Here is a 23,192-nt window from a genome sequence, read left to right as displayed (position 1 = left end):
GGGGGAGGATGAGCCCGGCGCGGCGCAGCCGGAGCCGCCCGAGTCCCGCTCCCTGCGGGGCGGCCTGTTAGTGCTGGAGGAGGAGGAGGAAGAGGAGGAGGCGGCGGCGGGCGGCCGCGGCCCGGGCGGGACGGGAGCTGCCCCGGCGGCGGCGGGCGGGGAGCGCGTTTCGGCCGGAGCTGGGCGGCAGCGTCGGCCCGGCGGCGGAGCGGCCATGCCGTGGTTGAGCGGCGGGCGGCGGCGGCGGCAGCAGCAAGTGGCGGCAGGACAGGGCGGCGGGCCGCCGGCGGGCGGGCAGCGGGGCCGGGAGAGCTCGGAGCTACCGCTGCCCGCTGGCTGGGAGGAGGCGAGGGACTTCGATGGGCGAGTCTTTTACATCGACCATAACACCCGGCAGACCTCGTGGATCGACCCCCGGGACAGGTAAGGGGCGGGAGTCGCCGGCGGACGAGGGAGATCCCGGGGGAAGGAGGGCCCGGGCGCGGTTCACTTCGCCGAGCGCCGGCCCCGCCGCCGAGCAGGGGAGGCCTCCCCGTCCCACTCTCCGCGCCCGCTGCCCCTCGGCGGCCTGGCCGGGCCCGGCCCCGTCGGCGACATTTTCCTTCCCCTGGCCGCCGCCGCGGGCAGGGTGTGGGCGGCGGGGCCGCCGGTGCCCCTGTCCGCTCCGCCTCGCCTCGCTTCGCCCCGGAGCGGGAGGGCGGCCCGGGGTGCGGGGGCCCTGTCACGCCGGCCCTGGGCCGGTGCGTGTGGAGACGTGAGGGGCAGAGCCCCTACCGCGGCGGCTGACGGGTTTGTCGCCGGCGTAGGTGTTCAATTAGACCAAGTTAAAAAAGGGAATTAAGGCTTTTTTTGCCCGTGGCGGGCGCTTAGACCGAGTGTTGTCCGTGTGTGCGGGGAGATGGGGAGGCAGGAACGTGCCGCCTCTGTTGGTACCTCAGATGCCGGGCTAGCCCCACTGGAACCGAAGGGCTCGGCCATCCTGATTTATTAGCCGGGCTGAACTAATTGGCAGCAGCAGGCTGGAGGCATGCTGAAGTAATTTGGTAGATTACCTCCTCATAAAAGATAACGCTGTGTGGAGGTAAGCAACCCGGTAAATTCCTGCAGTTAATTTGACAAATACGCGGTCTGCTGCAAATTACCCGTCTGCGCTGTTTCGGGACAGAGTTTTCACGTCTCTCAGGCCCGGCGGTGCGTGGTGAGACCGAGTTAGGCCTTCTCGTTTTAATTAGGGTGAATAAATACGGGCGGCTTGCTTCTGTGTTTTTCAGTAGAATTGCGTTATAAGCAATATTTAAGCGTCGTGGCTTAAAGCTGGTGGAAGCGTGGACTATCTGTAGCGGGTCCTGCCCGGTAGGTACAACGCTGTTTGGAAGCATTGGCCTAAAAATTTCCATGCAAAGTTAGTGAACACAAGTGTCAGTATTCTAGGTGTCTGCAAAATAAGAAACATATGTCTCTGTGTATACTTTTCTATATTAAACAATGTTTTTATAGTAAGTGAAAGTTGGACAAGGACAGTTTGAACCTCAGCCAGAGCTACCTTGCCAGAAGTATGCCTGGAATGTTAAGCAGGCCACAGAAACGTTTAAGCACAGCCTGGGTTAAAGACTGTAGTAATTTGAGAGATTCCTGTAGTCTTGCACAATGATACATAACTGTTTAAATGGCCTAAATATTCACCTATCAGATCAAGATCTTTTGTCTCATTATTTAGACATACTTACGCACGCACATAATTTTTTGCTGAGGCATTACATGTTTGTTAGTATGCTTTAGATAGCAAAATTTTCTACATTAAAATGCATATACATGTTGTTAGCTTAATTTGTAATATGCTGTTCTAAAGGTAACCGATGACATAGCAACATGTCTGTGGCTTTTCTGTATGTTTTTTGGAATATCTTGCATACAGAAAATAATGAAAAAGATTTAGCCATTTACTAGAGTGTGTCAATTCAGTTACCGTTCAACTTACAGCATTGCTAAAGTTATGACTTCATGTTTTGAAGAAATAATTGAAATGCCACACGATGCTTGAAAATTGGTCTAAATATTTCACACCAGTGTTTAAACTTTTTTTATTTTTCACTTTGAGTAAGAACAGGCTGTGGAGCAGAGACTGAGACATTTACATCGGGGCAGATAGAAAAGACAAGATGTTTTCATGAGCATGTATCAGTGGTTTCTACAGGAGTCAAGTAGCAGGAGCTAGTTTTATGATTGCAGAGTTAATCTCTCGTGGAGAATAGACTACTGTTGTTACTTTAGTGAGACATCTGTGTTCTTCCGCATAGCGGGAAGTGACCAGTCTCTGGTTTTCATTGCAGCTATTCAGATTCCTGTGGGCAGCAGCAAAGTAGGAAAGGATCAGGTTAGCTGTGTTCTGCTCAAGCTTGGGTGAGAAAGGTCAGAGCAGCAAGGAAATGGTACTGAAGCTGTATTTTTGGGGAAAAAAAAGTTTAAAAAGTGGAGGGTGGAACAACCTTACCTGTATCATATGTACCTCGGCATTTTGAATTTGGTGCAGCGTGACACATCAGCCCCCCCTTTCTGTGTTTGAGTGGTTTTGCTTCTATACAGGAGGAACTGGACAAAACCATGGGACCTCAGGCCATGCTGCACTTGATTAGGGTTCTGAGAATCAGCACCTCCAAGCTTTCCTATGGGCAGTAGTCTCCTAAGCATCCCCACAGGCACCTCTTTCCCTGTAGCTGGCAATTAGTTGTTTGTTTTTCTTTTCAGCATTCCCCTGAGATTTCTCAGCCTTTTTTATGGTTGTGTTAGTGAATTTCATTTGAAGCAGTTATTTGATTGAAAACAAAACAAAACAAAATTCCCCCCCCCCCCCCCCCCCCCCCCCCCCTTCTTACTATTGAAGGTGAGAAGAGAAGGAAACACCAATTTGAGAAGTTGAGGAAGGAGAAATGTGCTCTATAAAGGGTTTTGGAGTCTGGGTAAGAGAAGGTGATGAGGGCAAGGGAGGTAAATCAAAATAATACAAAGTAAGAGGGAATAAAGGACTTGGAATTGGATACCTTCTGATTTTCTATGGTAAGAAAAAGTGGAATAAATGAAGAAAAAAGAGGGAGAATAGTAGAAGAGTGAGCAGATGTTTCTCCATCTTTGGTATCAAATTAGTGGTTAGGCTGGGGAAGATAACTGTGTTGATCTGTGTGGATTGTGTGTAATGAATACATTGTGGACAGTTGTGTAGCAGATCCTGAAGATCTCGGAATGGAGCCATTCACTGCATGTTTTCATCTCTGGGTAGTAGTTGTCTTTTATCTTAATAGATTGTAAGTTCTTTGAGAGAGTGAACTGCCTTTTTATCTTGTGTTTGCACAGTACTTGCTGTATTGAAATTCTGGTCAATAACTGGGATTGTAAATGATCTTGTAAAAGACTCACTGTATTTGTGGTTGATATTGGCGGTCCTTGTGGCACCAAGAATCTTAGTACTGTTGCTGTTTGTTACAAGACTGTGTTTCCATGTGATTAGAGCTTAGCCAAAACTGTTGGAGTTTAGCAAAAGGTTTCCAAACTGGTGAGTCTTGTTACATTTGTTGTATGTGGAAACTTCAGCTGAAATACAGTGTTGTTTCTTTGGAACAACTCTAGGGAAGAGGGAGTGTTTCCTTCAGCTTCTCAAAGCAAGTTGTCTTGCTTGTTTGAAGATTTAAGCAATGCTGTTTTGGAGTAAGAATTTTAAAGCTTGTGTAGGTGTGTTTTTGCATGGAGAAATCATCTATTTTGGCCAGTTTGGGGGGAATTGAAAAATCAGTATGGGCTGGGTAAAGACTTAGATTTTAGCAGATGCCTTTGCAGAAACTTCCTGCAAGCTGGACTGAAATCAGAGTTTTTTTATCCTGTGTCCGACATCAGCATCTTAATTCTGAGACCTAACCACTGCGTAACTTGTGCACAGGAGAAAAACCCTGGCCTTCTAGAAGAGGTGCGTTGGAACAAGGATTATGGGAATAAGTAGGGTCGTCCTTGGAATTTGATAGAAGGGGCGGAAATTTTGGTGAAAAGCAAAGCAATAAGGAGTTGGGGGTAGGGAGAAGGAGGATAGCACCTGAAGCCTGGGAAGAAAAAACCGGGGGAACTGGACTGAAAACCAGTAGGGCAGGGAAAAACAGGTAAGAAGAAACCAGTCTGGTGAGAGTTCAGGGTGTGAAGGTGTCAGCTCTTTTCTTGGCTGTGCAGGGAACCCCGAGGGAAAAGGAGGAGCACTGAGTTTGGATGCGGAATCTTCAGAGTCAGAAAATACCTATGTGGGGGAGCATGCAATGCCCAGGTGAAGTTGGAAGGTAAAATATAAGAACTGTGTGTGAAATGTAAGGATGGGGGTCAGGAACTGTAAGATGTGCAGGACGAGGAGCCTGATGAAAAATCAGAATTGTAGAGATTGGAAATAAGCAGGAAAGGCTAATGGGCTGGAAACAAGGAGTCAACTTGGGGAAGTCACTAGGCAGGTATCAGTGTTACTAGGGGTGCAGAGTAGAAATGCTCAAGTGAGTAACGGGCAGAGAAGTCCAGAAGTGCTGGTTGTTTTTTTCTGAACTATTTCAGGACTTTATTCTCATAATTTAATTGCTTTTAGCAAATGTCTGTATTACTCAGTTTGCCTCTTCTCTCTGTCTGATAGGACAAAGACAGTCTGTTAGAACTGTTGTTACCTCTGTGACAGCAAGTGTCAGAGTGAGGTGTTCAAATCCACATGCTCGTGTGATGCTGCACAATGTGACTTATCTTTCCCCAGTTGGTATTATAAAGCAATAGGAGACTGCAAGTAGAAAGCTTAAATCAAGATAATATCTCAGATATTTGAAGCGAGAAAATTCCAGGCTTAAGTCACTTAACTACTTCTTGTTTGGTATTAAGAGAGCATTTTTAGTGACAAACTATGTTTTCATATGTTTTCTTGCCTTATTTGATACATGAAGAGGAGCAAAGATCCTGAGGCCAGATCAGAGGGTTGTGAAGTAACAAGAATCGCTTCTGAAGTCTTTTGCCCAAATTGGAAGATGTGCATCTCTGGTGAGGCAAAGGATCCTTTGGCGCACCAGTGTGTGATACAGTTAGAAAGGCACTGGCCTCTTTGTCAAGACAAGAGAGTATCTCTTAGAGTTTTGAAACATATCTGTCCAGTTGACATTACGCAGCAACCCGAAGGCGATTGGAAGAAGCACTGTTTTTCAGAAATAGCATTTTTCTGGGCCTGGCTTAAACCCCTGCACTGAGAGTCACAATTATTGTAATTCATTATTGTAATGCAAATAATTCAATTCCAAGAATGATGAAGGCAACAGAATAGTTAGTATCACTGCCATTTTTGAAAAGTTTGCTTCAAGTTCATATGTGTTTTCAGACTTCCTCTTTGTTGTGTTTTGATTATCATCTGTGTCAACTCATAATTTTGTTTTGAACTAATGCTGTTTGTGGAATGGGAAGAAAACAAAGTGATTGTTGATAGTTATTTTAATATTCCCTCTGAAAACATTACCATGACTGGACAGATTTAAATCACATTCTTTGTTTGACTGTGATGCACACAGTTAATGGAAAACATAAAATGTAACCTATAGAGTACAGAAATGTAGTTTTGGAAGTGATGCTTTGAAAATTTTTCAAGGGGAGCAGAACTACTGAAATACTAATTTGGTTACGATTTTCTAAATTGGCTCTCTAGGCTGTCAGTGCCAAGCTTGCAAGAGGTGGAGATGATTCTAAACAGAAAAAAAAATTTGAATTAGTATGGATCCGGAAAACATGCTCTCCCATGAGAGTAAAAGAGCTGAATTTATTCAGTTTTTATCCTGACACAAGGTGCTCAGGAAGTGGTTTGCATATTCTTCATAAAAAGAGATGATACAGAGCTCTTTTGTTTAGTAGATTTATAATAGTATCTGATAGTCAGAAGTTGAAACCAGAAATACGATATGTTTTTAATGGTAAGAGATATTAAATGTTGGAGTAGTTTTTCTACTCCTTTAGCTCTCTAGATGAAATTACCTAATTCAATTTTATATGCCTGGTTTAAGTCAGCTATTGCTTGAAGTCCCATTGTCTATGACCATGTATTTTTGTTGCCTCCATTGCATGATATAGCATTTGACCTACATATAATATATATCTCTCTCTAAATGGATTTCATAAGGACCGGCATAGCAGCCATCCCTTCATTAGAAAGTGGAGAGCTTATCTATCTGGTTGTTTCTCTTAATACAGCAAGGAAGAAATCCAATTTATTCCTGTCCCTTGAGGTATCTGGGTCACTGTATCATTTGATTACCTCAAGTTAGCAGTAAATACGGTGGACTTGATAGAATTTATATTAAAAGCATTGCATATAAAGTAGTACTTGAGATCCAGATGTTTTGAATTTTCTGTGCAACTGTCAAGCCTGGATGCAGCCAGAGCGTGTATGGGAAAGCCATGCAGCTGTGCAGCTGCTCTCCTGGCATATGACTGGGAATACATACTGCAGCACATGGTGTTGAGAAAAGGCTGCAGTGCCCTAAGCCTCCCTGGGAAATCTGCATATATTTGTACTTTAGTTCTTGTTCAGAATAATTCAGTAATATTTCTAAAAGCATGCTGTATCTGACATTTGTTTTGAAAGTTTCACATATATATATGCTATGGTAAGTCTACTTCTCTGCCTTTCAGGGGAGGGATACATTCATCTTGGCTGGTAGATCTTCAAACAGGCAGATATTTAACTTTATATTGTGAGCGATTCCCGTGAAAATGTTTATGGTTAAAAATGAATGTAGGTGCAAGCATCCTAGAATTAACATGCATTAGTATTAGGTATGTTTTTCAAGCAGAGTCTTTCATTGGATTGATAGATTCTGATAACGAGTAAATGTTAATCAGCTGATTAATGGTAAATAATTTTAAATTATTGCCCTCCCCCTATCACACCTCTCTGATGTACATGTTTTAAAGTAGCTTTTGACTTCTTGTTTGACTTATGTTGCTTGGGAAAAAGCAATGCCTGTACGAAGTGAGCATTCATGTTTTCTTTTCATTCAGTGTTGTTAAAAATGAGTGCTACATTTCCAGTCATTGAGGTTTATAAATATTTTTACTAGTTTTGCAGTGTCTCGTGAAGTAGAGGTCAGAGGCATCCGCTGTTTCTTCCTAAAGGTGAAATGTTTTCCTTACAGTACAATAGTAGTGAATTGCGGTTTATTTATTTGTTTTTTTGTTGGTTAAAATACATACACTTTGAAAATCTAGATCAGGTAGCATAAAACTGCGTGACCTAATGCATGCGTGCTAATGCATCAAAACAGCTGTTAAGAAGACGGTAACCTCATTAATAAGAAACCACTGTTAAGCTTCTTAACATTTTGTTAAAGGTGAAGGGTTTTTTATGTGCATGTGTAGATTTTGCCTCTAAATGGATGTATTTTCAGCAATTAGATAAGGAATGCAGACATCTGCTTTATTGTATTTGTGTGCATGCTAGAAAGGACTACATTAGCACTTGTGACTTCAGTGTGTTACAGCAATGTGATGGCAGATGTTATGAGGGCTTCTGAAAGGTTCTGTGAGATTGTATTGACTGCCTCACCATATGCATTGCATTTTATAAACTGAGAAACAGTGATCGGTCTGATATTTTTGGTGCTTAAAACTGTCGGTGAAGGTACTTTCCTATTTCTTGTATGTATAAATCAGCGCATGTCTGAGTCAGTGTAGGCATAATGGTTGTGTTTATTGTCATTAAACAGCACCAAGCATTGTCAAAAGAAAACTGGGTATTTGCATAACATACCTTCTAAAGGGTGTGAGGGGGAAATGTCTGCTTTTCAGGATCTATAATCTGCACACGTGAGAATGCAAGATGTGAAATGTCACAAGGCTAGGGCTGGGTTTTAAGTTCTGTTATCTGGAGAAAAAATTCTTATTTAGGCTTGGATTGCAGTGATAAGTTTAGTTCGAGAGATAACAACTTCGTGTTTTTAGTGAATGTAAATACAGTGACAGCACTGTGCAAACATAAGAACAAATGTCTTGTAGGCAATAAAAAAACCTTTTTCTATAGCAAAGTCCTGTTTAAGCTTCACAGAGGTGCCTGTTAAACATAATGTTCGTTTATAATTTTGTGCTGTCTACTGGAAGTTAGAGGTTTGTAAAGTTGTGTGTGAGGCCAAAAAGAAGTATGTAGTTGATATTGTAGTGAAACAAAGTAAAAGTTAATACTTTTTCTGCTTACAGTTAAAAATAGAACTTCCTGAATATGTTATCTACTACAGATGTGACAGTTCACATTCACCAGCAAAGCCAGCCACTATCACAGCTTTTAAGTAATCTTCAACTTGTTTCTGGTTGAAAGAAGCTAGCTAAAGAAAACATGCACTAGGTACTTTTCCTACCTCTCTGCCTGCTGTGGCAGAGCAGCGTGCGTGCTCAGCAAGGTTTTGCAATACAGCACCCTTGAGCTACTGGTTAGGGGCTGCCAAAAGCAGCAGTGTTCTCTCCGCCAGCCACATGGTCTCACCCCTCTCTTGCACTGGTACCAGTGCTTATCTGACCTTACGGTAAGATGAATTAGCAAAAAAACCCCTGTGCAGTATTTAATTGTCTTTTTTGGGGGAGGGTAGTTTTCAGCCGATTTAGTTCCCTAAGCTGACTTAACCTTCAGGGCAGATGGGTATTTAAGTGGCTTATGTCAATTAAGTTTAATTCTATGAGGAATTGGATTAGGCAAAAGTGATGAGTCAGTTTAAAACCTGCTTTGACTAAATCCTCTTTGTGAATGGCAGTCCTGACTACTGATTTTTAAAATAGCCCCGTAGTAAAACAGCACACCTCTGAACAAGCTTCAAGTTATGTCGAAGAAGGAAGGATTCAATTTTCAGATGTAAGATGGACGTATAAAAGCCAACAAAAGTCAATTAAATAGGTGTCAGAGTTTTTCAGTTAAGTAGCAGCATTGAAGTGGCTATTAAGAAGTGAGAGGTCTGCAAGCAGCAGAACTGATTTGAGGACTGAGTTTGGGGTATCGGCAATGGCTTGGAAACACCCGTGAGAGATTTGGTGAAGTCAGTGGTGAGTGTTGCCCTTGCTGGCAGGGAGCAAAGTTGGTGTGTGAGAGAACTGGATCTAGGATCAGATGGGTGCCTGGGGAGGGTATCAGCAGTGCTGCCTGTACCTGGGAGGGAGAGCTGTGTGAGAGGGAACTGAATCCAAGATCAGCTAGACGTGGGGAGGATCTTGACAGTGGAGCACCTCCAAGGAAGATCTCCGTTGCGTGTAGAAGTACAGGGTGTAACTGAGGAATGGTGGAGTGTGAAAAGGCACATCGAGGTAATAACAAAAATTGCAGCGCAGCTACTGGGGGGACTCGGAAGGTGGCTTTGTTACCAGTGCTTGGAGCTATAACTCGTCAAAAGATTGTGACGGTGTGACTGGGGAATTTTTTAAGGGACCTGAACGGGTCAAGGTTGAAATTGCCAGGTCATAGAGGAGGAGATTATAATATCTGAATTAGATGAACAAAATTTTTGTCTCTTTTCTTATGGAGAGGAGCAGAGACTCTGATGTGTTTTTTGCCTTGCTACCAATCTCAAGCCTATTTTGTGGAGAAAATTCCTTCAGTTCTTAACTAGTCATTAATGGCAAGGGAACAGGGATGTAGGCTTTGTTCTGCCATGCTACAATGGTCTTAATAATTTCTTGATTCTGTTCCAGATAGGAAAATTAATTTGGATTTAGTATAATTAGGGTGTGCTAAAAGCATGGTGAGAGATGATCTGTCACTTTTAATGTCCCGTTGAATTGTTGGAGTCAGCCATTTAGTACAGCTAGCCTCCTGGTGAGGCTTGCTCTAGAAATGCATTGCATGATTGGATAAGCTGGAGAATATCTCTGTTCATTTCCCTGCCTTTTTGTGAGTGTTTACTGGAGTAGGAAAGTCTTGTGTCTAGTGATGAGCTTGGTGGTCTCCCTATGGTTTGCAAGAGGTAGGCAATTCTGTGCTGTACCACTGGCTTTTCTGGCTGAAGGAGCTGATTGCCATCAAGGGCTGAATTAGTGAATATCAAAAACTGAAGTGACTAGTTTTTTTATTTTTTTTTCCAAAGACTTTTCTATTTCAGTATATTTAATAGGCAGTGGGACAAAAATAAAGTACAGTGATATCAACACCCTTGAACCAGCAACAGAGAATCAAAGGCTATCTTTCATAGCTTTCTGAAAGAGTTATTTTCAAGATGAACTATCTGTGGAGAATCTTGTTAACTATTTTGATTTGTATGGTACTTAGGCTGAAGCTCTTTCACACACAGTGATTGGGATTCTTTATGGCAAAAGGCAAAGTTTGATATCAAAGCTGAAAATGCATAATATTTAAAAATATTTATTTAATTTTGGATTACAGTTTAAACAGCTAAAAATAAGACTTCTAAAAAAACCTTAATATACAACACATTCTTAGAAAGAGAGGCTTATCCATGTTTGGAAAGGCAGCTGAAGTACCGCATAATTATCTTAATTCTATAGCATAAACAAATTGTGACACACTCCTCAAAGGTTACAGTCCAAAGTTACTTGACTTGAACAGCAATTCCGTGCATGCTTAAAAGAGAATTTCAGAATAAAAAGTAAACTAAGTTTGTTTTTTTGGTTTGGTTTTTTTTGTTTTTTGTTTTTGGGGTTTTTTTTTGGCAATATAGGGATAATTAGTAGATGGAGAAAGCATTGCATGTATTTGGAAATTACCGTTTGACCACTTGTGTGTCTTCTGCTTCCCCCAGATTACATTCTTTGGATAAGACTAAGACTGACACTATTACAGGTATGATATACCACATAGGTAAAAAATCCCCTAACCCCAAACTTCAAAGTTAACCACAAAACCCAAGAAAAATGGATTTAATGACCATCATGGCTGTTGGATCATAGGTCAATTTTAGTAGTATCTAAATAGTCTCTAACATTATAATTGATGAGTAATGCACATGAACCTGATGGTTATCCATTATGAGCTAGATTGAGAGAGAATAACTGACCTCATCTTTATATAATTAAAAAAATAATTTGGAATGCATGTAAAAACTGGAAATGGAATAGGTAATTCTATTCAAAATTCAGTTGAAGAACATGTATATTCATATTGCATATTCATATGCTTATTACCAACTGCACGCAGTGTACTGAGTGATGAAATGTGTACGCTGCTTTGTGTTGGTCTGGGTTGTCTTGTCTTTGCTTTTCTGCCAGCTCATAGTTTATTCAAGGAAAAACCTAGCGGTGCTCTTGTGGTTACAGGTATACTGAGATTTGTGATAAATAGGCATCATGTGCTGAAGACTCTTCACGGGCATTTGAGTTCCACTCATGCTTAATGTAGCTGCTTGGTTGGGCCAATGAAATTAATGGACTTACTTGTTTAGGAGAGTGTTTACTAGTACCAGCTTGCGGAAAGATGGTTAAAAATGCTGTCTGTTGAAATGATGGTCTAATTTCTCACATCTTGAGATTCCTCTTGGGTAATCAAATACAGTCCTTCCCTAAATACACCTACACTTGTGAGCTTTCAGTATTTTTCATTTGATAATGCTTCAGACAGTGAATTCTTCTTTTAGAAGTACTTTGATAATCCATTGTCACCTACTCAATCACATTTTGATTTTGATGCTTCTATCTTGTCTGTATAGCAAAATATATTGTTGTGACTAAATCTCCATGTTTCACAGAGGTTTTAAAAAATTATTTTCCCCAAAAGGAAAGCAAAAGCATTTTAATTAAAAATGGTCAGGTATTGTTGTATCAGCTGTATTTTGCATCTGGATTGGTTAACCATAAATTTGTTGGCTATAGGGGAACTTTGAGTGTAAATTTCATGTCATCAAGAGGAAGATCTGTTGTGAAAACTTCTTTTTGATTTCACTCAGTTCTCAGCCCTTGGAAACTGCAGCTTGATTCACATGTGGTTCAGTATTATAATGTATTTGTTTATAGCCAGGACTTCAGAAGGAAGAAACTTTCCAGTTACCTGTATTAATCAAAGGTAGTTACAACACACTTATATAGGAGTTGAAGAAATAACAGGCTTCTTAAGCCTTTTCCCTTAGTCAAGGGGAACATGCACAGAGAGGGAACGAGAGATTGTAGGGCTTGGCCTGATGCTTTCTTTTGCGTTGTCTGTGTGGAATAGTTTGTGTGTAATAGTTCTTGGCATTTTGAGTCTTGTGTACTGATTCAGCTAAACTTCGTGATTTCTCATAACTTTGAATTGAAGAAGCATTTTTGATCTTACTGAAGGACTAGTTCCAACTAAGTCCCTTTGAATTGATCTGCATTGTGGAGCATGATTACTGTTCTTGAAGTGTGTTGGAGTGCCTTCTGTTCGGGAAGATGATAAATGTTGAGGGGAGAAATTAACTGCTGAACCCTGCACACTTGTCTTAAGTAGTGTTAAAGTGCTAGGTTGGGATTTTTTCTTCTTGTTTTCAATGGGTTATTTAGGTTGTTTTGTTTTGTTTCTTTAATAGGGTATAGCTACAGTCTTCCCACCCCCCCTCACCCCCCCAAAAAAAAATATTTGTGAAATAAACCCTTTAAGTATTGCTTCTAAAAAAACTTTCCCTTTAGTCTATTTTTGGAATGAAATGTCAAGGTGTTTATGATCAGGCTGACTCTTGGAGTCTGATTGATGGTACTATGAAGATGCTCTATATCCAGTTCCAGGAATTATTTTCTTATTACAAAATAAGCTGCTTTGCAAACTCCTGGTTGTCTTTTTTAGCAGTTTTCTGTATACGCTTATGTGAAGTTTTGGAGAAGTGTTGCAAGTTTCTTCAGTTAAACATGTTAGAAGGCTTTCAGAGCAAAAAGCTCTTTTAGTCCGTGAGCAGGTATCCAAACAAAAGTATGTCAGAAGGAGTATGTGAATGTTTTGTGCAATGTCGTTTAATCACCCGAAATTTCAGGCAGTTTACTATCTATAAGATTTCTTGCAGCTTATAGCCTCAATGCTTCTGTTGGTAAACACTACTCTGACTTTACAGTCTAGGAAGTTAGAATTGAGAAATGTTTGTGGGAGATGTTCTGTGGAAGATTAGCTGAGCCATGATCAGGTTTGGTTTTTTTATTTTTTTTTTTGTTGTTTAAAGACAAAGCACAGTAATGTTTTCTATCACTGCCTGTGAATGCTGCCCAGAATCTCCTAATTCTTTGTACTGAAACTGCTCTTAGTGATTCAAGGGCGTCTTAGGGAATTATCAGCTACTGCCATTTTTAATACATTTTCAGAAACAACTTGTGGGAATTTTGGCACAAATTTTGATATCCTGACTTTCCTAGGAGTGTGTCATGTGCTTAGAAAAAAAAAAAAGCACCTTATATTTTCCCAGAAGAGCATCTAGAAAAACTTTGAACATTTCATTTGGCTTAGATGTAAACCTGTTTTCATGCTAAACCATGTTATAGGATGTCTTCCCATGAGTTAATAAAAGGCAAAACACCAGATGGTTCATATGGATGAAGATACACATATGTATATTTTTTAAACAAGGGTTCATAAAATTTGTCACAGTATTCTGGAAATCTGACAGGCTAAATAAAGCTCCAGTGGTTATGGAAAATAGTCCATTTTTCTTAACTCTGAAGTGCCTTGTATGTTGAATTTGTTACGTGTACAGAGTGAATTATCTTGTACCAGAGTATGATGTAACATACATAGCGTTAGGTAAATTACTTCTGGGGAGTAATCTTGCAGATCTGTCCATGCCTGTTCAGGGCTTTTGTTTGGTAGCAATGATTATGTAGGTGATCTTGTTCTCTGGACATCTGTCTGCTAGGAGTGAGCTGCATCCTCCGTTCTTTTTCACAGTATCTGCCAAACAAGGCAATAATACGCTTTCATTACTATTGACCAGGACTCAATTTGGATTCTAGAGTTAAAGAGTTTCTCTGGTTTCTGCCTTGTACAAAGCTTTTTGGCCATTACCTGATTCTTTTAGAAATAGTATCTGAAAGAAGATATTGTTAATGTTTTTTCTTCTAATGCCTTACATGTGAAGGGTTCAAAATTTTTAAAAGGTTTTGTTCTAAAATACAGCTGCATCACTTTATCATTAAAATGTACAGTAATAAATATCTGGAATATCTCCTTTGTGTAATTATGTATGGTATGTAAACATCTGGGGTTTTATAAGTTTTGCAAATATGACCATTTACCCACATTGTTCTTCAGATATTTGTTTTATTCTTTCTGAAGTCGGTTGGTAAAGAAAATAATATTTATTTTTTGCCTTAAGCACAACTGTAAGTATCTTTTCTTTAAATTTACAATCAATGGAGCATTTATAAATAGCTTGTCTGTCCTGTTAAAAAAATAAATTAGCTGGTAACTGAACTCTGGTTCCATTAGGAACACCCCAGAACTAATGGATAGTGCCCTGGCTCTGGAAGTTTTCTTCCTGCCCTCCAGTACATGAATAGTGTTCTCTAAAATGCAGGTCTTTCAAGATCATATGTTCATTTTTCTGTCTTTGGCCTTCTATGTATGTGCTCTGAAGCTTATTTTTCAAAGTTGATGAAGATTTTAATACTAATACTTGTATCCAGATATTTTTAGGATGTCTTCTGTAAAGAAAAAAAAATGTTTTCCTGAAATGTTATACAGATTAATAGGCTCTTAATGTTAGTACATTACATTAAAAGTGAAATAGTTTTAAAAGTGAAATAGTTTCCCTTTATTGTGATTTCTGTCTCAAATTAGGAATACATCGGGGGTTGGGGGGTGGGGTGTTGCCCAATAGTGAAGATGCTACGATGTCCAGACTTTTACGAGAGTAATTTCAAAATATTTGTCAGAGCCCTTTGGTTAAAGAATTTCTGAATGTTTTAAGATACTACACCTGGTAGAATTTAAAATAATGAGTTTTGGGAGGTTTTGGGGGTTTAGGTCTTTTTGGTGTTTTTTTAAGGAGAGGGAAATCTGTGCTATGAATAGAACACTAATGCAGAAGATTTTCCTTGAGCCCACACTTTACTCATTTTATATAGTCTGTATGCTAGCAAGCACACTTTTAAAACGTTGGCTTTTTTTTTTTTTTTTTAACAGTAAAAATAGCTTGCAACTTATTGAAAAACAAGGCAGACCTGTGCCTCAAAATCCAAATGAAACTGCTGCTTGGATGAGGCTCTAAAGAGGGCATTTATATGTTGTGGAATGAATGGCATGCCTGCACTAACTCCCGCAGGCCGGATATTTCCAAGGTATCAGAGCAAGCTGCATATGCTGCACTCTTCCCCCTTCTGATCTGAAGGTTTCTCCCTTGGCAAGGTCCAAAGGACCCCCAGCCCTTGGGGAAGGACAGGGTGGGGAGTGGTGGGAGGGAAGAAAAAATGAGCAAGGTGGCTATATATGTGTGTGTTTGATTTTTTTTTTGTTTAAATTTTTTTTCCACCCAAACTGTCCTGCGATAGTTTGTGGGCTCCTTGTACTTTCTGAGCTAGCGTTGTTTTTCTAATCATTGTTCTTTGAACAGTGTAGTTAGGAATTTCCTGTTCACGTTTTACTACAATGGTTTGTTTAAAATGATAGACTGCAGTCTTTTTCCTGACCTAAAACCAGATTAGCCTTGAATGTTGAAGAGAAGTCGGACAAATAAAGAGGAGAGACTGTATTTGCTTATGTCATGGAGAGAGGCCTTTTAACCACAGGCTCAGTTATATCAAATACCACAAGTCATGTTTCTTAAATATTTATTAAGACAAATAAACATAGTTATTGTATGAACTGGCACGTCTCCAAATTTCTATCTCTTTGATTCTCATGGGTGGGTCAATTTTAATCAGGAGAAATATTTTAAATCAAGACTGATACCTACTGGATTACTGAATCCAGGGTTACCTCAGTTCTCCCCTTTTCCCCCAACCATTGTTAGGTTTATAAAATGCAACAAAATAAACCTCAGCAAAGTTCAAGTTATAAAATGTAGCAACAAACTATAAAGAAATACTAAAATTGGGATTGAACCGCCCTTTTCTTAATTGAGGTGCCTGTGGTAAGGAAAAGGTAGTGTGGTCTTTGTGTATATTGCCATATGTTTGCTTTCAAATTTGGGGGAAAAAAAAATCTCCCAGGCCCAGCACTGTTAGATGCACAATGAATTGCAGCAACCTTGATGTTCAGTTTATGTTTACTTAGGACAAGTCCCTTGTACAACACAGCTAATCTGTGTGAATAGTGCACACCTGTATTGGTGGAACAGTACAGGTAATAAAGCTGTTGATTTTTATCTGGAAAGAGATAAAATTTTAATTTAAAAGCAATATATGACCTCCACTTTGGTTTTTTATTTTACAGAATAATTACTATTACATAAATTGTTTTATGGCGTGGCACAAAAGTTTTATCCAGTTTTGGAGGGATGGTGTATTGACCTGCCCAAGTTGTCTACTGAGATCGTTACTGACAAGCATCAACTCATGAATATACAATTTATACAATACTCTCGGGTATTTTTAATGCAAGAATGTCTGTGAACATGTGCATGTGAAATTCTGATAAACATGCTAAATCAATTTTTCAAACTGGGAGATGTCAGATTTGTGAGGTTGCAGAGCCTATAGCTGATATGACACACAGGCATGTCATTACAAGGGTGTTGCCAGTTAAAATACTCAGCTGTTACAGTATTTCCAGCTTAGCATCTAACTTTGTTCCACCCAGCAAATAGTCACATAAATAGGACTAGCTGAGGATTTTTAAAGGAAATATTTAATGTATTTTTAAAGAAAATAACATTTGGAAGGGAAAATATTTGGGTAGCTTGCACGTGAATGTGTAGGGTAGGGCAGGAAGATGCCTTGCAGGGTACTGAGCTTGATGTTCTAAAGAAGCTTGCAGTAGATGTTATGTGGAAAATGTTACCAGTTACAGAAATCAGGTATTTCTGTGAGTACCAGGACTGATAAAGTCTGGTTTCCTGTGGGTTTGTGTCTTTTATAGTTGATTGACTTTGGTGTCTGGGAAGGTGAAAGTTCTGCTGGATGCTCTTTGCCTTGGATTTGGGGTACTTACATTCACTTGCTCCTGAGCAGATTTTCTGATACCTGATTAGGTGTAAACATGGGCTTCTCACTTTCTACTAGGCCTCCTACTTTCATTAACTTTCATAGGTACTTGAATTATGTAGGGTGTTTCCCTAAAATTTGAAACTTATCGATAGAATAAAACCAATTAGGCCTATTAATTATTATTATTATAATAAAAATCACGTATCCATCCATATTTTTGGACTACAAGCCCTTGATTTTTTTCTTTTTTTATGCCCATGTTGTCTGCTAGCTTCTAATAGCCAGTATAATTGAAACAGAAGCCAATTCCTATAAACCAAGTAATGTTTTTACCAAGTCATAGAAATACATTTTGAGACGAGTGTGACAGATGTTATGGTATATGCTGTAATTGTTCTGTGGTAATGGATGCACTATTCCCCCACACATGAAACACAGCGTTGGACAGATTTAAGCTTCCAGCGTGGCTGTGTTGTCTGTGGTATGCTGCCTGGCTTTAGGTTTGGTTTCCTGTATTCATGAACAAACAGTGCAATCTTGAGCAGAGATAGTCCTGCAGGTTTATCAGTGAGACACCTGCTACTATATACCTCACGGAGCTGTTGGCGATCAGTTTTTGTTCATAAGGACCAGAGATGAGTTGTGTGAAATACTGTCAAGGGCAGTGGGTGCCGTTGGTTTTGCTGTCAACAAAGATTGTTCACTTTGGTTTTGACCTTCATTAAGCACAGATTTTTCTACCTGAAAAAGCTGGAGTGCAGTAAGCTTGGGTGTGAATAAACAGGGCCCTCAATCTTCCATGTGAATGCTTTTCATGTAGCAATACGGGTGAGTAGTTTATTCCACTAGATGAAGTAAGTGAGGTGAATAAGGTGAGTAAGCAATTTCATTATGAGACACTCTCAGTTGTGTCTAAATGCTATGTTGCAAATTCGGCTCATGCTTTGAGCTGGTCGAGAGCCAGGTGGTTGTGGTTAATTCATCACTGAACCTGAGCTAACAAGCCCTGTGTAGGCTGGGTTGTATTAGGTGGAGTTCTGTGCCGCACTCAAGTAGCTGGAAGCTGTATGCATGGGAGCCAGGGCAGAGCTGCTTTGGGTGTGCTGGAAGCATCCTGTGTACGCAAACACTGGAAGCATCCTGTGTACGCAAGCTCTGGAAGTGTTTGTGTAATTAATTTACTATATGAATTTACAGGATCTTTACTGTAATGTTACTTTCTTTACAGAGATCGCTTAACATCCTTTTTGTGCAAGTTGTAGGCACTAGTTATTTCTCCTAGAGTTGTATTTTTAAAGCATACATAAAATGTGTATTATTGTAGGATGTATCACCATTGTTATATGGGTTCATAACGTTCTTACCTGTTTATTTGCAGTAGTATAGCATTTTGTATATAATAAAGTTATCTTAAGCAAAGATATTTGAATTAAAGCCATGACTTCAGGAAGATTTCTAATATAGTCCAATCACAATAGCTACTTGCAAGGATAAGTTGAATCTTCAAAGCAGACAGTTAAATTACTCTTATCAAATACTTGATAGGAACAGAAAAGTGCCTTTAGGTTTTTCTTCCCAGTCTTCCAAAATCCTGCTTTAGATTCATTGCCCTATCTCCCATCCGTATTACTACAATGCCTTTTCTGACCTCCTCTTCTAGTTGTTGTGAAATACCAATCCTAAAATGTTGCTTGTCTGTTTGAATTGGGCCTCTCCAAAGCAAGAGAGAGTATAGCTCAGTGGTAGTGTTTTGGGATTTGGGAGATGGGGTTCAGTTCTCTGCTCTGCCATATGTTTCCTTGCGTAATGTTATTTTTAAACTCTTTGTATCTGGTGTTCAGGTGGGCACTAATTATAGTGTTTCTTAACTTTACAGTGGTGTTCTCATTATAAATGAATAATGTGATTGTATGTATACAAATAAAACAAGAGTAATGCAAAGATTAAATTCTTTTTGGCTTTGCTAATGTTCATGCTTTTCCTTTGTAAAGCACTTCCTAAAACTGCTGATACTTTGATACTTTCCGTTGCAGCCTTCCAAAGACAGGCCTCAGTTACTGAACTTTTTATTACTTTGCCTAGATATTTGAAATAAAGTTTTGCTGATGACACCAGTAGGAAACGTAGCAGTGAACAAGCTTGATTTGAAGATGGAATGGTGTGGTCTTTCTTATCCTCTTTTCTCCTTTCCTTTCTATCTTGCAATCAAATGCAGTTGGTATGTTTTTTTTAAGGAGCATTAAAAATTGGGGTTTATTGATCTTCGTATTTATATTATTGTATTGTGTTTGGCAAGCGCAACTGTAAAGGTAGATGTTTCTCATTTTCTGCAGGTGTGCTTGCTTTCATGTGTTAAGCTCTTTTAGCTGTGTAGCTTGAGTTGAAAGCTTTCTTCATCAAAAGGTTGATGGGAACAAGTAATAGGTGTCTGTCACAGTACAGAATGGTTGGCAGCGCAGCCTGTAGTGGTTTTGTTTGGGGAAAGCAGTAGCCATAAGGTCATCAGAATACTTTGGAAATTAATAAGATGCATGTGACTATTGACAGCATGCTAAAGGGAAAACTGTATTTATAAATGAGTGTCAAGTAACCCTCCAGTTTCTCCTCTGCGACACTGCATCATGAAGGTGTCAGCATGTGCCACTCCTGTGCCAGCTCCTGAGATGGGACCCGCGTCCCACTCTGGCACACTGAAATGGGCTGGAGGAGCATGTGCCACGAGGCAGCGTGGTGATGCCAGCATGGGGCTTGCAGAGGTGCTGCTGGCACTGGCTGTCCTTGCGTGGGAACCAGCTGCCCTCAGCTCTGGAGGGCTGGGTCACTCCCAGTGCTGCGAGAAAGCATGTGTGTGCTTCCAGGAAAAAACCACAAAGATAGTACTAAAAAAGTATTTTTGTCATTGTTCGGGTAGCTATATAGCTTGTACAGTCAAAAGTTGTGCTTATAAAAGGTTGTGATTGACAGTAATGTAAAGGGAGCTGAGTAATTTGTGCCATTAATGTGTGTGTGTGTACGGGGAAGCACATGTCTGATCTGGAAGGTGTGTTTGAATGCTTTTGTAGATCTCTTGTTTTGGAAATTGTAGATCAAAGCGGTGTAGGTTTAAAACAATGGAAGAACATGCTGGGCTTTGTGCAAAATACATGAGCATGAGCTGTTTACTGAGGACAAGGTGAGTTCATTTTCATGGATACTTTTGAAGGAAGCAAGAAACAAAATTTATGTTGGATCTCTGAACACAATGATTTTTTTTTTTCCTTTTTAACATTAAAGTTTGGTGGATGTTAAAAGTTGGAGAAGAACTTGTCCTTGCTTACAATATCTTACAGTATCTTTAATACCTGTTAAATTAAATGATGTGTTAGACAAGCTGCTATTGAGGATGGCATTTGTGTAATTTGTTTTCTTTTAAAAGTAATTAGAGTCCTTATACAAGAGCTCTTTAAACATTTTTTGTTTACTTTTATACTGTTCTTGGATGGCATAAACTGTTACATTGTGAAATCCTTTTGGCTCAGTTGTCAGTAAATTGTGTGTTATCCTTTAAAGTATTCTGGATTTGTATTATGGCAACAACAATGCCATCCTGTCCTTTGCTTCTGTCAGCATTCATTTTCTGGGAAGTAGTAAATGCTGAATAGTGCCCCTTTATGTGTTTGCTAGGATTTTGAGAAGTACAGATTATTCAACCAGTAGAAATGTGCTTGTGTGCCTGGATGGTCGGCCCTTAGCATTGCTATAGTGCCACCTCAGAAAGCAGTGTGGTTTAGAGATTTCTTGGATAGTTGATATGCTACCTATCATGTTGTTTTCTGTTTTAGAGAGTTGTGGGTGTTGTTGTTGTTGTTTTTTCTTTTTTTTGGGGGGGGGCGGGGGGTAAGTGAGGGTGAGTAGGATCAGTGCTCTTCCCTAAATCAGCATTCTACTTGAGGCTTGACTGGTGTCTTAAATTAGTGTGTTTCCTACTGCTTCTTTGTTGAGAGGAGTTGGGGAAAATTAATTGTCTCCATAAAATTAACTTTTGCAGGAATTAGCAGCATTAACTCATTGTGAGTAAGATGCATTGCTCAATATATGGCCAGAGGGAAGGAGGGGGTCTAGACCTGTTGTATCTATGAAAACTAGGCTTCCATTAAAATGTAACACAGCAACAGGGTTTAACTGGGCGTGCAGTGAGGCTCCTTGCATGAGAAGGCAGTTCTGAAGAGACTGTAGATGATCAGATAGGCCGAAAAGCAGTGCTGCAGAACTGTGATTAAAAATACCTTGTTAATTTTGGGGGGAGGGAATAGATTTAATGCAATATGATAATTTATTTAACCAGTGGTATCTTCATTGTACTCTAATTAGAATTTGAGGGCGAAATTGTCAAGAAAGTTAACTTCTTGAGGATGGTAAAAATTTAGGATCAGACTTTCAACTATGATTATGAGTAGGGGAACAATGGCCTGAAGACCTTTGCTCTTCTGACAACTTCCATCTTCAGTAATTCCTTCTTATTGTGCTGCGGCAGTATAAAATCAGAAAATCCAAATCTTGTGGATTTAACACTGGGAAGAGTGGTGATGTATGTAAACATCTGGGTTCACTTATGGGGAAGTAAGACCTGTGAAAGGAAGCTAGATGAAGGGTGACGGCAGAAGACGGGCTTTCCTGGCAGCAGCGGCGGTCTAGGAAATGGTGAGAGAATATCTTTTTCAAATTAGTTGTTCAGTTGTGGCATAAGTACAAGATGGGGGAGGAAAGAGGGAGTACTCCTGTTTCTTTTTCCACAGCTGTCTTATGAGAGGCTGTCGGCTTGCTGAATGGATAATAGTAAAAGGTTTTTAGAAAAAGATACATGATAAAGTGTGGAAGAGAATAAGTGCGTAAGAGTCATTACCACATTTTTCTGGGAATTTCCTGTCATGCTTGTACGCTCTCCTGCCTTCCTGTGTGCCATAGTTTCCCTTTCACTCCACTTGGGTTTCCTAATAGCCTTTGAGGAGCTGATGATAAGTTTTTGAAGTCCTGGTCTCTGAAACAGACTTTAGTCACAAAGTCTTCAGCACACATTAGGCATCTGCTGTGTGGAACAGTAATCGTGGTTCAGTCTGCTTCATGCCCTCCTTTTACTGGACCTCCTGAAGCATTGCTCATCAACCCAACTAAGCAGGCAGGCTTACAACACTTCTGAAAACTGCATTTTTTCTTTTTCAAGCTACTCAGAGATTGAATCAGTAGATCTTTTAGTAATTGGACATAGCTGGTGCTTTCAAACTTTGGAAAAGTTTGCCACCTGTCTCAGATTTTGCTGATTAGCTCCTTAGCCCAGGAGACCATTCTACCTACCATCCTCACTTCAGAGGCTGAGAGGGTCCTGTTGATGCTTAGGTCTCGCCCATAAAAAGTTTTGAACAAAGTAGGTAAATTGAAGTTAAAGAAACTAAAAGTTTAGAAGTTTCCTCTGCAAGTAACCCAAAGGACTGTGAAATTCAGGGAACAGTTACTCTGACAAGGCTTTGTATTGTTTCTGTGGGCAGGTAATTAATATTTTAAGTAGTATGTCTCTTCTGCTAGCACTGAGAAGAGCTTAGACTTCTGATATGTCAGACTTAACCCTCATCTTCTCTTCTGAGCAGTAGAAAGGCCTCTTGGAAATACAAATGTTTTTGTCCTTCCTCCGCTTGTCCTCCTGCAGTTCATTTAGTCTGCATTTCTGATGTTTTTGTGGCTTTTCTGTTGTTGCATGTGAGTGCTTTCTGCATTAGATAGGCCCATTTGAGAAAAAGAAGAGTGGAGATTTTAATTGCAGTTACTATGAAAAAATAGTTTTTAGTAAGCATACTGTTGAGGATAAGTCTCGAAAAACAGTAGCTGTCTCCCTGTACACACCTTTCATTTAATGGTTGTTTGGTCAATCAATCATTACACGTTTCAGTAGTTAATTTCCTTCATGAATATCTAATTATTTCCTGAAGAGCTTCCAGTGTGTGTTTTTTTTTCACCAGCCTTAACAGAGAAATGGATTAATTTGGTGGTTTCCAAACATGTTATTCATGTCAAGTTTCTATGTTGTTAGGTCTTAACCTTTTATGAGCATCGAAAGAAGTGCTCATGTTGGGGATTACGTGTTTCTGGGGACAACAGTACCATTGCCT

General features: G+C 40.0%; 1 protein-coding gene across 5 annotated transcripts in view; it reads left to right on the top strand.

Moving 5' to 3' along the window:
- The first annotated feature begins 201 nt into the window (after nt 1-201).
- WWC3 (WWC family member 3) overlaps nt 202-23,192 on the top strand; it is a 103,637-nt gene continuing 80,646 nt past the window's right edge. For all 5 annotated transcript variants that reach the window (XM_037377491.1, XM_037377490.1, XM_037377489.1 and 2 more), the window contains exon 1: nt 202-423. In XM_037377491.1, coding sequence (XP_037233388.1) covers nt 215-423 — 209 coding nt within the window. In that variant the 5' untranslated portion in view covers nt 202-214. The remainder of the gene's footprint in view (nt 424-23,192) is intronic.

Source organism: Falco rusticolus, chromosome 2 (genome assembly GCF_015220075.1).
Source record: "Falco rusticolus isolate bFalRus1 chromosome 2, bFalRus1.pri, whole genome shotgun sequence".
NCBI classification, from domain to species: Eukaryota; Metazoa; Chordata; class Aves; order Falconiformes; family Falconidae; genus Falco; species Falco rusticolus.
This window is presented reverse-complemented; position numbering and strand designations above follow the sequence as displayed.